Here is a 15612-nt window from a genome sequence, read left to right as displayed (position 1 = left end):
AGATATGGAGTATATAAGAATGATTGTGAACCTAGAGTTCTAACACATAAAACATGACTTCCTTTATAATGTTAGCTTAGAGAGTTGAGGATTTAGAACACATAGTTTTAGAGGTAGATGGACTGGGGACAATAAAAACTGAAAACTCAGAGAGGATAGAGATCAGGAAGTCATCAGAAGAACCAGGTTCTCATTGTAGTTTCGATTTGCATTTTTCTGATGATAAGTGTTGTTGAGCACTTTTTCCTGTGTCTGTTGGCCATCTGTTTATCTTCTTTGGAAAAGTGTTTATTCATGTCTTCTGCCAATTTTTAATTGGATCATTCATTTTGGGGTGTTGAGTTTTATAAGTTCTTTATATATTTTAGATACTAACTCTTTATCAGATATGTCATTTGTAAATATCTTCTGCCATTCCATAAATTGCCTCTTAGTTTTATTGATTGTTTCCTTCACTGAAGAAGGTTTTAATTTTGATGAAGTCTTGGGGCATCTGAGTGGCTCAGTCATGATCTCACAGTTCGTGGGTTTGAGCCCCATGTCGGGCTCTGTGCTGACAGTGGAGCCTGTTTCAGATTCTGTGTTTCCCTCTCTCTCTGCCCCTCCCCTGTTCATGCTCTGTCTCTGTCTCAAGAATAAATAAATGTTAAAAAAATTGTTTAATTTTGATGAAGTCTCAAATATCTTTTGATGAAATCCCAAATACCAACAACACAAGAAACAACAGGTATTGGCAAGGATGTGGAGAAAGGGAAACGCTCCTGCACTGGTTGGTGGAAATGCAAACCGGTGCAGCTACTCTGGAAAACGGTATGGAGGTTCCTCATAAAGTTAAAAATAGAACTGTCTTATGAGCCAGCAGTTGTACTACTAGGTATTTACCAAGAGAATACAAAACACTAATTTGAAGGGATACATGCACCCCAATGTTTATAGCAAACATTACCTATAATAGCCAAATTATGGAAATAGCCCAAGTGTTCACTGACTGATGAATGGATAAAGATGTGGTATACACACACACACACACACACACACACACACACACACACACACACACACACAGTGGAACATTAGGCATAAAAATGAATGAAATCTTGCCATTTGCAATGACATGGATGAAACTAGAGAGTATCATGCTAAGCAAAGTAAGTCAGAGAAAAGCAAATGCCATATGATTTCACTCCTATGTGGAATTTAAGAAACAAAACAAATGACCATAGGGAGAAAAAAGAGGCAAATAAGAAACAGACTGTAGAGAACAAACTAATGTTTACCAGAGGAGAGGTGGGTGGGGGATGGGTTAAATAGGTGATGGAGATTAAGGAGTGCACTTGTGATGAGCACCAGGTGTTGTATCTAAGTGTTGAATCACTAAATTGTACACCTGAAACTAATATTAGACTGTATGTTAACTAACTAGAATTTAAATAAAAACTAAAAAAAACCAAAAAAACCAGGTTCTGCACTGTCTTAGGATGAGAAAAAAAGGAGATCACTGAGTTGGACAGTTAGATCATTGGTGACCTTGTGAAGGGTAGTTTCTTTGGAATGGTGAGAGTAAAAGTTAAATGGAAGAGGATTAAGGAATGAATAACTCAGGTAGTGAGAAAGTAAAGAGTTGAAAAGTGTAATGGAGTTAAGGAAAGTTTGAAGGGCAGACAATATTGAGGGAAACGGATAAGTAGGTATTTGACTTGCCATTTATACTTAGTTTAGTAGACTTTAACAAGTGATACTTAGAAAGTTTTTAGATATACTGTTTTTATATTGACATCATTTTTTTAAAATTTTAACAGAAAAATGTATCATGATTATGTATGTCAGTATAAAGATGTTTTGAAGCAATATCAACTAAAATACTCAGAAACACCTCTTTCACATGTATATTATGAGAAGAAAAAAGAACATGAAGAAATTCAAAATAGAGTGTTGGCATGTACTGAACAACTAAAAATGAATGAAGCTATCTTTATGGAACTTCTAGGTATTAACATTTTTTATATATTGTTTAATAATTGTATCTTTGTAATGAACAATGAATTAGACTAAAATATGATTTTGTTTTTCAGTACCTGCTCCTTTTCCATCACTTACTAAATGGACATTACATATGTATCCACAAAAGTACTTCTACCTAGAATTTTTGTTAGATAAGTGTTTTTTTCTGTATTTTGTCATTGTGATTCCTTGGTAAGTATCACATGGATTTGGAGTTTTTTGCTTGTTTAATTAAAAAAATAGAGAAGTTACTTTACAGGTCAGCTGGGGTTAGTTTTCATATTTATATACATGGGATCAGAAGCAAGCAGTTTTAATGAGAATAAAGTGATGACTGCTTTAAGTGGTGTATCTTAGCAACCAAACCAATGAAGAAGTCTTCTTGCTCTGTCTTACCAAAGAAAGAATTCCAATTAAATCAATTGGTTATTACTTGTTAGAATGGAAGGTGGTAATCACAATTATTTACTCATCTATAGAAATTCATTGGGGACTACCTTGTGCCAGGCAATCCTCAAGAAGATACAGAGCTTTCTTGCAGGGAGCTCACAGTTTAGTAAGGGAGACAGACATGTAAACAAATAATTCTAATACAGTGGCATTGTATTAGATGATTAAGTAATTCTTAATTGGTCTAAGTCTCATCTGTTTGTCAAGGTGATCTTCCCTGATGATGAACTTAGAACTTTAATCCTCTTCCAACCTCTGCAATCCTTCATATGCTTTCCTATTAGATTATAACTCCACTGTTTGTACTAAGTCTTCTTTATCCCTGCATTCTACCTTGCTTCATCCTAAATCATCTTTTAACTCCTTTGCTGCTTGCTGTCTTCATGTTTAGGTTTTAGCTTATGAACAACTGTAAACAACATAGTTGTTCATTTGCTGCCTGTGTTGTAACTTCTCAATGGGAAGAGCCAGAGGTTCATTGATGCATGAGGTATAGCGGGGATTAGGGGGTTGGATGTAGGAAGGGATGAGTTACAAGATTATATGAGAAACAAGAACAGGTGATGAAGGTAGGGAGAATTGAAGATTAGGATTTAAATGTCTATATTTAAAATTTAATTGATACTTTTTATAACAATATAGCATAAATAATATTCATGTGAAATTTTATGCTCCAGCATATAAATTATATATTTTAGGGCAGAGTAGGAGATATTCCATCTTAAATAGATTTTCTCTGGAGTTCTTGTTCACTATCACTATTTTATTTTTAAATTACCCTAAATGGATTATAGAGTAATTTAGGAAGTTGTAGTGATTAATAACTGTGCAGGATGTCTGTTAACAGCTGAGAAATTCTCTACTTGAAATTGGTGTAACTTCAGTTCAAGCAGAAAGTCCAGATGGAAGATCTTGCTGTTTTCTGAGTCCTGCAGGCTGCACTGATGAACCTTACAGAACAAGAAAAGGGAAATTGGGTAGATTTTTAAATATTGATTTTGGAACAAATAAATAATGGAAACACAAGAAGTTAAATTTGGACCTGAATTGATTACGTATTTTTAGTTATACCAAGTAACTTGATGAACTTAGGTAAAAAAACAAAAGCAAAAAAACCCCATGTGAAATATTTAAGTGAAAAAAATTCTAACATATTTTAGGTGAAATGTTTTTAAGTTCATTATATAATATAGGTAAGCAACAAGTTATCTTTGTCAGTTTGCCAAATGTTCATGTTAGCATTACCTGTTTTCAGGCACTGTTATTAATATTGCTTATTGTTTATATGGAACATTTTATAAATAATGTGACATAATGTTAACTATTTCTGATATGGTACATATGTTATAAATGTCAATTTTACTTGCATAACATCATTCCTTAATATAAAAGGGTTAATGTGAGATGTAAAACACAAAATATTCTTAAACATGCCAGAAGTTTTTCCAAAAGTTCATCTGAATTGAAGAAAGAAGTAGATGAAGTGGAAATAGAAATTAATTATTTAAACCAGGTATATATTTTGTAATATATTTCTAATATATTTAAGGTATATGTATAATGTTATATTTAGTCTTAGAAGAGCTATTTCCAAAAAGCCTAAATATGGAGAATGGCTTATGATAATTTATTTGCCTCAGATTATCTTTGGATCCAAAAATATGTTTTAGGTAGTAAATATATTTAATTTTAAGTTTTAGGGAATGGTTTAATTTTCTTTGGCAGCTGAAAAAAGATGAGTAAAGAGCAAGATGTAGCTTAATAACAGGAATTTAAAGGCACTCACTACAACAGTGTTGTCAGCAAAGAAAACAAGACAATAAATGGTTTTAAAAACTTAGTCTTGAAAATGTATGACTATAATCTTTATAGAGCTAGGCTAGAACTAGTTTAGACTTAAAGATTGATGGTGCATAATTTCTTGAATACATTTTTAATGTCATCTATTGAAATGGCTTTCATCGACTGAGAACCCATCAGTGTTACTTCCAGATTCTGACAAAAAAATAGAATAGCTAATTTTCTGAATTTTTTGAAAATTGTGTTAAAGAAGATACATTTACCATTCATAGGTATTAGGTTCCAAATAACAGTAAAGTCATTTTGGTAGTAAGAACAAAGTAGATGCTACTTCCTTTAAAATATATGATAACTAGGTCTATTTACGGGGAATTGATGTCTGCTTTGCTTCTGACCATAGTCTTTAAAAAAGAAGATGGAAGTTCATTGAATCTAGGTTGGCTAATGAAATTGTAAGGAAAAATTAAAGGAGTATGATTTATTGTTAATTTTGACCTGGTTTTAGCAACTTTTACTAAAAGATAGCTAATACTACAAAAACATAAATCCTGTAATTATATAGAAAAAATCATATTTATTAGTTAAGATAAAGCATGTGTTCCTTGGTACTTACTTTGTTCTGCTTTGTCATTTTTCTTTTTAGCAGATTGCAAGACTTCATGAAACTAAGAATTTTGCAGAAACTCTGGAAGAAAAAAATAAAAATAAGGAAAAGAGAAAGGAATTGAAAGAAAGGTATAGGTAAACCTTAAAATGGGATTTTATGTGAATGGTTATTCTGCATCTAAACATTTGATTCCATATTCTATCCCAAGCCACTAATATTCACATAGTATCTATATACATTTTTGTGCAGGCTATTTTCTGCTTATTTATTATGAAAAATATTAATTTATACCCTTAAATATTTTAGACTAACATTAAAATATGCTTGTTATTTAGTAAGGCCAAGGATAATGTATAGAGAGAAATAAGGTAGCAGCAGCACATTTGCTGTTTTATAAGCTACCTTTCATCCAGTTTTCCATGATGGGTCACCAGTAGGAGTAAAACAAAGGAATAATAGTGGGAGCAGCATTATATTTAACTTTTTAAAAAATGTTTATTTATTTACAGGGGCGTCTGGGTGGCTCATTCAGTTAAGTGTCTGACTTTAGCTCAGGTTATGATCTCCCAGTTCGTGTGAGTTCGAGCGCCATGTGGGGCTCTGTGCTGACAACGCAGAGCCTAGAGCCTGCTTTGGATTCTGGGTCTCTGCCTCTCTCTGCTTTGTGTGCTCTCTCTCTCTCATTCCCTCCCTCTCCCCCCCCCCCCAAATAACAACCATTTAAAACTTTTTATTTATTAACCATAAAAAATGGTTATTTATTTATTATTTTGAGAGAGAACGAGTGAGCATGCGCGAGCCAGTGGGGGAGGGGCGGCGAGAGGACAGAGAGAATCCCAAGCAGGCTGTGTGTTATCAGTGCAGAGCCTAACATGGAACTCTGTCCCTAGAACCATGAGATCATGACCAAGAGCTGGATGCCCAACCAACTGAGCCACCCAGGCACCCCAGTATTTACCTTTTTTTCACTCTGTCACCAGCTTGACTGTTCTTTTGCCACAGAGAGTGAAGATGAATCAAAATGCTACTGAATCTGTGGCATCATATGTTTCCTTGCTTTTCATCCTTCTGGTGATAAAGCAGACATCAGTGATGGAGGCATTAAAAAAAAAAAAAGTTAGATTTTACCTGTTACTGTGTGACAGAAAAATAGATGTATTACTGTTGCTGTGTCTGATAAAATTTCTACCTTTTCTCTTTTTGCCCGAATGCTTTTTTATTCTTTTTAAATTCATCTCCTTAGTAGGCTCCATTACTCTTGTCCTGATGTTTCAACACATTTCCTCTCCAAAGTTAATTTCTCTGATCCCACTTCCTTGGATCTATTAATTTTCTTGATTCCCCCCTCCCACTTCTTACAAACATAATAATGTTGTCTTTAATTCTCCAAAGAAATTGAGTAGGAAATAAGTACATGTACAGAATTTCACTTCATTGACTTTTTAGTACTGTAAAAATCTTCTATATTGAGAGGAATTTATGTAACTGTTTAGTCATTTTTACTCAATATCTATTTCATAGTTATTATAAATAACATCATTTAAATTATTTAACTAAAACTAATTAAAATTATTTCTGTAGGAAAAATTCAGTGAGTAAAAAACTTAAGTAAAATTTTAAGTAAAAAACTAAAAAGACCCATTTATGATTTGTGTTATTGCTTTAGTGGTTTCTGGATTCATGTAGCTGAATTGTTTCTGAATAATTATTTTTAAAGTTTGAAGTACTCAAATCTGTAGCATGTTATTTGTGGATAAAGTTTTGTTTAGAAATTTTTTAACATGTTTAGAAATTCTCCTAAAATTATTATATTTTATTTTTTTAATATGAAATTTATTGTCAAATTGGTTTCCATACAACACGCAGTGCTCATCCCAAAAGGTGTCCTCCTCAATGCCCTTCACCCACTTTCCCTTCCCTCCCACCCCCCATCAACCCTCAGTTTGTTCTCAGTTTTCAAGAGTCTCTTATGGTTTGGCTCTCTCCCTCTAACTTTTTTTTTTCCTTCTCCTCCCCCATGGTCTTCTGTTAAGTTTCTCATGATCCACATAAGAGTGAAAACATATGGTATCTGTCTTTGTCTGTATGACTTATTTCACTTAGCATAACACTCTCCAGTTCCATTCACGTTGCTACAAAAGGCCATATTTCATTCTTTCTCATTGCCAAGTAGTATTCCATTGTGTATATAAACTACAATTTCTTTATCCATTCATCAGTTGATGGACATTTAGGCTCTTTCCATAATTTGGCTATTGTTGAAAGTGCTGCTATAAACATTGGGGTACAAGTGCCCCTATGCATCAGCACTCCTGTATCCCTTGAGTAAATTGATAATGTTTTAAAATGAGAGTGTGGTATACTGGGAAGAGCACTGGACTTAATCTGGAAAAGTGTGTTTTAGCTGTGACACCAGTAAATAATTTTATTGGGCAGATATTTTAAATTTTCTGAAACTCAGTTTTACTATCTGCAAAATGAATTTATTTAGTATATAAGTCTCTTCTAGATTTAAAATATGTTAATTTTTTACTTACTAAATATTTAATGTAATTTACCCTTCAGAATTTTTGAAAAAGATGAACAACATGTACTTATATTGAATAAACCCCCTCAAAACAGTCGATTATTTCTTCCATATGAATCTGAGAAAGTCAGACCAATGAAAATGCATTCTTCAGAGGCAAGAGTTGTAGGTACAGTATCTGTTAATTATTTAAAAACTTAGTTTTCTTTGTAAACACATAGAAGAAAAGACAGAAGCAAATTTTGTTATCATTTGGTGTAAGCAAGAACAAACAATACTAGAGACCAATAGACTCAGAAAGTATCACTTTGATTCTTTCTGAGAGTGAACAATATGCCTTCTATCCCTAACTTTTTTCTCTTTGAGAGAGAAATCATCCGCATAATATTAAAACAAGTGTTCTGGTTGGGTCACACAGCTGCCAGAGGAGGATGAATAATAATTTTTCATTTGAGGAGTTGTGTTATTAGTGTATGTAATTAAAGTGGGTAGACGACTTGTATTAATGATATTTGTGACCTAGTCACTGAGATATTTGAATCGTGTTTCATTCAGTGGATCTGCAGATTAGATTAACTACATTGTATTAGATTAACTGTACTAGCTGTTCTTTTTCCCTCAGTCTTATTTGGTTCCTCATTATAAAGACGTAGTTTTGTAAGCTGGTTTTCATTTTACACTCATGCTTGTTATGATAGTTTATATAGTGAGGAATTAAAAGGTTTGCAGGAATTCCACACACTTCTATAATTTAAATCTTCATGTAACTTGATTTTTTTAATTATAAGTTTATGTTGAATTTTGGGCATAATATTTGATTCTATCTCTGAAATTCATTTGAAGTTGTACAATTTAATAACCTAGATAAAAAAGAAGAAAGTTCTGTGAAACAGTCAAAGCTTGCCAATATTGACTTTAGGCAGAAAGGAAACAACATGCAGGTAGGTATTTCCTTTTTAATAGTATAAATTAAATATTTGCTTGCATTAAATGAGATAATGAATGTATTGCATTTAGAACATGGGTGTGTGTGTGTGTGTGTGTGTGTGTGTGTGTGTGTGTGTTATAAATATATTAAATCAGCCATTACTACAACCTCAGTGTCTAAAAATCTTAAAAGAATTTCAATATGGCAGCCTGAACATATACTGTAGCCTTCTCACTTACTCTTAAAAAATAGAAAAGATATTTAAAAATGCCAAGCCCTGTACCTAGTCAAACCCAGATATTTCTGAAGGAGGAAAACAGGATTAGATTGAAGGGGGAAATTGTGACCCAGGACTTGCATAGAACACTATTATAGAAGGTATAGGTCTGGGGACAATGAATAGGGTAATTGGTTGGGTTACTTCAGTGGGAGTTAATTAGTTAACACCTGTTCAACTCATATCTACTCTGCCTTTGGCTAGGCATCAGCAATGGATCACTGTCTGTAGGTGGAAGCAGTAAGTATAGGAGCTTTGATTAGAGAGATAAATGGTAACTCTAGGGAGTTCTTCTTTTCTTAAGTTTATTTGTTTATTTTGAGAGAGAGCACATGTAGAGGAGGGGTGGAGAGAGAGAGGGAGAGAGAGAATCCCAAGCAGGCTCTGAGCCATCAACACGGATGAGATCATGACCTGAGACAAAGTCAGGAGTCAGATACTTAACCAACTTAGTCACCCAGTCGCCCTTCTAGGGGGTTCCTGATGCTTAAGAAAAATAAGGAGCATACCACCCAGAAAGCTAGCTTCTGGTGTGGCACATCTCTGTCTTCCCCCATTCTTCCTGAAAATAGTCCAGGGGGGAATTCTCAATGGAAAATATAATTGCCTTTCATTAATTTGTAATTAATACATACAGATAGAGGGGTAGTGGTAACCAAATTAATTAGTGAAACTTATCGTAAATATGTATTAATTACAAAAATGTTTAAATCTGGTACTAAAATTTCAGATGAGATCAATATGGGATGAAGGTAGGAAGATAAATAAGGGAAACAAAAGTTTACCCAAGTTCTTTTCTTGGGGGTGGGGGGATGGAAGTAGAGAGAAGATACAAATACTGATTCACTTATATATTGTTGGGAAAATGCGAATTTATGCGTGTATGTTAAACATGTAAGAGTAACCAAAATAAGAGAAATGACGTGCACTAGTTTTAAAACAGTAGAAGAAAAATGATGGAACAACTTAATAAGTCCAACAAAAGGCAGGGATGGAAGAGTAGATAAAATAACTAGAATACATTATAAATAGAAAATAAGATGCCATAAATAGTTCTGAACAAATCAGTATTCAGAAATGTGACAGAGATGCTTCTATGGGATATATAAACAAAATACAGACATATACTTTTATTTTTTTCCAAGTTTTATTTAAATTCCAGATAGTTAACATTGTAATATTAGTTTCAGGTGTAGGATTTAGTGATTCATCACTCCCATACAACACCCAGTGCTTATCAGACAAATGCACTCCTTAATCCCCATCATCCATCTAGCCCATACCCTGCCCACCTCCCTTCCAGCAACCCTCAGTTAGTTCTCTGTAGTTAAGAGTCTGTTTTATGGTTTGTTTGCCTCTCTCCTGCCCCTATGTTCATCTGTTTTCTTAAATTCCACCTAGGAGTGAAATCGTATGGGATTTGTCTTTCTCTGGCTGATTTATTTTGTTTAGAATAATACTCACTAGCTCCATCCACATCATTGCAAATGGCAAGATTTCAATCTTTTTGATGGCTGAGTAATATTCCATTATATATATGTATATAATACACATATATACACATATATACACATATATATAATACACACATATGTATATAATATACATATATATCACATTTTCTTTATACATTCATCAGTCGATGGACTTTTGGGCTCTTTCCATAATTTGGCTATTGTTGATAATGCTGCTCTAACATTAGGGTGCATGTATCCCTTTGAATTGGTATTTTTATATCCTTTGGGTAAATACCCAGTAGTGCAGTTGTTGGATTGTAGGCTGGTTCTATTTTTAACTTGTTAAGGAAACTCCATACTGTTTTCTAGAGTGGTACAGCCATATACATACTTTTAAAATAGAAGAGCTGAAAAAACTTGACAAATGAAGGGTAAAGGTAGAACAATGGGACAAAAACATTGTTATTACAATGCCATATAAAATAGGGAAACAAACCACAAAAGACTCTTAATGATAGAAAACAAACTAAAGGTTGATGGAGGGAGGTGGGTGAGGGATGGGCTAGATGGGTGATGGATGTTAAAGAGGGCACTTGTGATGAGCACTGGGTGTTGTATGTAAGTGGTGAATCACTGAATTCTACTCCTGAAGCCAGTATTGGAGTGTATGTTAACTAAAATTTAAAAATTAAAAAACAGAGTTCAAGACAAAAAGCATTAATAGGGAAAAATATATTTCACGTTTTTAAAAAGAATAACTCACCAAGTCATAAGAACCACGATAAACCAAATTATACATTTTCAAAATAAATAAAATAAAAATTAATGGAATTCCAAGAAAGTATTTAATTCATAATTTTAAAAAGGATAGCTTTCTCAAAAAAAGTAGTATCTTGAGTTTAGGGTTAAGTTTTGTTACACATTTAACAATACAAAACCAATGAAATGAAATAACAGCATCTTAAACAAGATAAACATTTTTCTCTTACCTGCAGTGAAATTCTAAAGTAGGTGACTCAGGTTCACTAATCAGGGATGATAGGACCATTTCTACAGTGTCATTTCTCAGGCTCCCTTTATACTTTCTTTTCCTGATATTTGCAGTATTCACCAAAATTAACTGTTTACTAGAACCAAAAGAATACCTCAATCAATTCTAAAAAGTTGTTCTCTTCACTTACCACTACCTATAAAAAATATAAGTTAAACAAAAATATAGCCCTCCTCTCAAAAAAAAGTACTTAGCAGAGGGAAAGGAAATTTACACTTTCAAATTATTTGGGGGTTATAGAAGAAATAAAAAGAAAACTTAAAAACTATTTAAAAGAATACTATAAACCAAAACCTGTGGAATATAGCCAAATTGCTTCTCAGAGAGAAATTTATATTTGAAAACAAATATAGAAAATAAAGATTAAAAGTAGCTGAACTTTAAGTAGGAAAAGTTTAATTCCAAGCATGAAAAGTTCAACTCAAAATAGGAAAATAATTAATGCAAAGAAAGTAGGAATTAATAAAGAGAAAAACAGAAATTAATGAAATTAAAAGGTTGGGTTAATCAGTATAGCCAAAAATTAATAACTTTTAAATATCAATAAAATAAATTTTATTATACTTAATAAAATAGAGAGGGAACAGTACATATCATTGAATATATGGAAGAAATCTTTTCAAAGTCTTAATAGAATACTATGTAAGACTTTATATCAGTAAATTTGAAAATGTAGGTGAGGGGGACAATTTTATAGGACAATATAAGTTATTAAATAGCCTGAAAAAGAAAAACATGAATAGATCAATTAACTAGAAATGGAAATGTAGGTGAAACTGAAATGTAAGCAGTTCTCTGTTTTCTTCTTTTCTTCTTTATGTGCCTCCCTTCTCCCTCTGCTACACACACACACCTTTCAAAACACGTGGGAATGAGTTTTTCAGGTAAATTTTACCAAACCTTTAGGAATAAATTGAGTTTCTAAACCATGACACTATAGACATTTTGGGCCAGATAATTCTTTGTTGTCGGGTCACCTTGTGATCTAGAGGCCAATAGCACCTCATCCCTAAGAAAAGACAGTGAAGAATATCTTCAGGGGCGCCTCCGTGGCTTGGTTGGTTAAGCTTCTGACTCTTGATCTCTGCTCAGGTCGTGACCTCACGGTTCATGAGATTGAGCCCCACATGGGACTCTGCATGGATGGTGCAGAGCCTGCTTGGGATTCTCTCTCCCTCTCTCTTTCTGCCCCTCCCCTGCTCTCGCTCTCTCAAAATAAATAAATAAACTTAAAATACCTCCAGACATTGTTAGATATTCCCTGAGAGGCAAAATTGCCAGTTGAGGGCAATCTTTTTATTTAAGCAATTCCAGAGCATAGAAGTTGGAAGCTATGCAACAAATTATACATAGTTAATTTATTAGGGAGCAAGGACAGAGATAGTGAATGAAAAAAATTTGTACATTAGTCTCAAGAATGAACATACATGTAGAAACCCAAATAAATGATCAGCAAACCTAATTTGGCAGTGTAACATTAAAAGAATAATATATTATGACTAAAACATGGTTTTCCCAAGGAATGCAATAATAGCATTGGAAAAGTCTATCAATATGATTCACTACATTAACATATTAATAAATGAGTTCAAATAAAGATTTAAAATATAAGATCTTTTTAAACAACATAAGGGAGACTCATACTATTAGATGCTTAAAAGTTTATCATAAAATTCACCATTTTAAAGTGTCCATTTTAGTGGTTTTTAGTGTATTCAAAAGGTAGTGTAACTGTCACCACTGTCTTAATTCCAGAACATTTTCATCATCCCAGAACAGTTTTAAATATTATCAAAATGTGGTAATTACAACAGTGTGGTATAAGAAAAACTAGTCAATGGACTACATTAAAATAAAAAACTTAATGTGTGACAAGACACCAACAAAGTTGAAGAGAATGACAGAATGGACAGGAGATTGGTATGCATAACATACAAAGAAATACTAATACAAATTAATTTTTTAAATGCGCAAAAGATAAGCAATTTACAGAAAAAGAAAGACGAAGTGTCACTAGACATAATAAGGTGCTTGAGCTCGGGGGCAAAGGGAAAGGCATATTAAACCAATGATATATATGGTTTCACCTATCAGATTTGCATACACTACAACATTTGATAATATCTACTGAAGTCAATAGTGGAATGTTATTTGGTATAATTACTTCAGAGGACTGGTTCATAGTATTTATTACACATAAAAATGCACATACTCAACAGTTTTAGTTCTTAGCATCTCCTCTAAACAACTACTTAACTTGTATAAATACTTTTACCAAGAGACCAATAGAAACATGTATATTATTTAAAACATAAAGCAGTAACAACACTTGTTCTTTAAGGGACAAATGCCCTTTAAAGGACAAGGTCTTATCTAAAGCACAGTAAGATGACAGAATTAAGACCAGTGGCTGTTATAACAAAAACAAATGGGATAAACTTTCCTATTAAAGATATTTTTATTTTGGGTCAAATAAAAATCAGAAACTCTTCAGAATGAGTCACTCACAGAGAATGAATGACTTGAAATAGACAATACAAAAATAAAGCAGTGGCTTAGATATTGATATTAAATTTAAAGTTAAAAATGAAATATTACCTTTTCCACACATATATAAAAAATAAAATTTCAGCCTTTAATCCTTTAATCTGTTTTGCTTTTTTATGTTGAATTTAAGAGGTTACAGAGAATAGACAGAAATCAGTTGAGAAAATGGTAAGATTGACTTGATTAATCATAAATATGGGATAAAAATTTTAAGTTTACCTTAAATGTCAAAATGCTACCAAGCATAGTTGTCATACTTGTCCAAAATATCAAATTCCTTGAGAGTTTTAACCTTTGTTTCCCAGTATTTGACTTAATATTTTGTATATAGTGGTTTCATTTAATGTTTGTAGTGGTTGTTCATATTGATAATGATGATGAGGAAGAGGATGACAATGTTCTTGGAGAGCCTTCAGTAGCCATGACAAGAAAAAAAATTTTGTTGTTTATGTAGCCAATTCTAATGCTTCATTTCTTTTGTTCAGGTACTTAATGACTCTACTGTGAGTAAACATTCAAAATGCTCAAATGCCGTGGCTATTAAAAATTCACAAAATACGATGCATTTCAGGTAACTTTTAAAAATAGGAAAATGCTGGGCGCCTGGGTGACTCAGTTGGTTAAGCATCTGTCTCTTGATCTTGGCTCAGGTCATTATCCTGGGGTAATGGGATTGAGCCCTGCAGTGGCTCTGCACTAACAGTGCAGAGCCTGCTTGGAATTCTCTCTCTTTCTCTCTTTCTGTCCCTTCCTCTCTGTCTCTCAAAATAGATAAACTTTAAAAAACAAAATATTTAAAAATAGGAAAACGTTTTAATTTCTAAAATAATTTATCAACTGAGCAAATAATACCTAAATTTTATTTATTTTATTTTAGATTGTTAACCCCACAGAAACAATCGAATTGCAATCAATGGTTTGAAAAAGGAGATACAGGTATTTGCTGCTTATATTTTTCCTAAGAAGTGGGAATAACATTATATCTGGTTTTTATACTATTTAAATACGTTATTTGGATTGTTTGCATCTCTGGTTAACTGACCATGCATGCCTAGTTTTAAAAACACTTTTTCACTAAATATAAAACATATCATTTCATTGTAAAAGAGTTGGAAAACAGAGAAAAATACAAAAGAAACAAAGATACCATCACCCAGATATAACTGACACCATTCATACTGGTATATATCTCTGTCTTATTTTTTTTCCTATGTATGTGTGTGTCTTTTTCTTTTATTTTTTTCCCCAAATTTGAAACATGCTTGTGTATATCATTTTGTATCCTTTTCTTTCCACTTGATATACTGTTGAGGGTATTTTTTAATGCCATTAAATAGATTTTATTTTTAATGACTGTATCATATACCATTGTAAGGATATGCTATTATTTATTTAGCTTTTCTCTCAAAATATTGAATTATTTTTATATTTAATTGTTTTAATTATTTAGCCATTCTCTCTCAAAATATTAAGTATTTTAGGGGGCATTTGGGTGACTCAGACTCAGTTGGTTAAGTGTCCTACTGTTGGTTTCTGCTCAGATCATGACCTCATGGTTGTGAGATTGAGCCATATATCAGGCTTTGTGCTGGACGTGAAGTCTGCTGAAGATTTTTTCTCCTCCTCTCCCTCTGCCCTTCCCTTGTGCGCACTTGTGTGCATGCACTCTCCCTTCTCTCTCTCTCAAAAAATTTTTTTTGTTTCCAGTTTGGGTTTTCTTGCTATTGTGAATAATGCTACTATATTCTTTTGCATAAAACTTTTACTATCTTGGATTATTTTCTTTAAATAAAATCATAGAAAGGTCACAAGATATATATATATATATGTGTGTGTGTGTATGTATAAATATATGTATGTATATGAGTTTATTATCCTAGAATCAACTAGCTGTTGGAAATTTTCAAGGGTATCACAGAAAGAAAGAAAGAAAGAAAGAAAGAAAGAAAGAAAGAAAGAAAGAAAGA

At 32.8% G+C, this 15612-nt stretch overlaps 1 protein-coding gene across 6 annotated transcripts in view; it reads left to right on the top strand.

Annotated features, from left to right (window-relative positions):
• Positions 1–15612, top strand: part of CUNH14orf39 (chromosome unknown C14orf39 homolog) — a 51926-nt gene that overhangs the window by 14264 nt on the left and 22050 nt on the right. For 4 of the 6 annotated variants that reach the window (XM_019451635.2, XM_019451631.2, XM_019451630.2 and 1 more), the window contains 8 exons: positions 1800–1987; positions 2073–2115; positions 3844–3964; positions 4895–4986; positions 7424–7554; positions 8250–8326; positions 14131–14216; positions 14523–14581. In XM_019451635.2, coding sequence (XP_019307180.1) covers positions 1800–1987; positions 2073–2115; positions 3844–3964; positions 4895–4986; positions 7424–7554; positions 8250–8326; positions 14131–14216; positions 14523–14581 — 797 coding nt within the window. The remainder of the gene's footprint in view (positions 1–1799; positions 1988–2072; positions 2116–3843; positions 3965–4894; positions 4987–7423; positions 7555–8249; positions 8327–14130; positions 14217–14522; positions 14582–15612) is intronic. The other 2 variants (XM_019451633.2, XM_019451632.2) reach the window with 2 other exon arrangements.

Source organism: Panthera pardus, unplaced genomic scaffold (genome assembly GCF_024362965.1).
Source record: "Panthera pardus isolate Hobbes unplaced genomic scaffold, ASM2436296v1 HiC_scaffold_24, whole genome shotgun sequence".
NCBI classification, from domain to species: Eukaryota; Metazoa; Chordata; class Mammalia; order Carnivora; family Felidae; genus Panthera; species Panthera pardus.
Note: the sequence above shows the minus strand (reverse complement) of the source record. Positions and strands in the feature narration are given on the sequence as shown.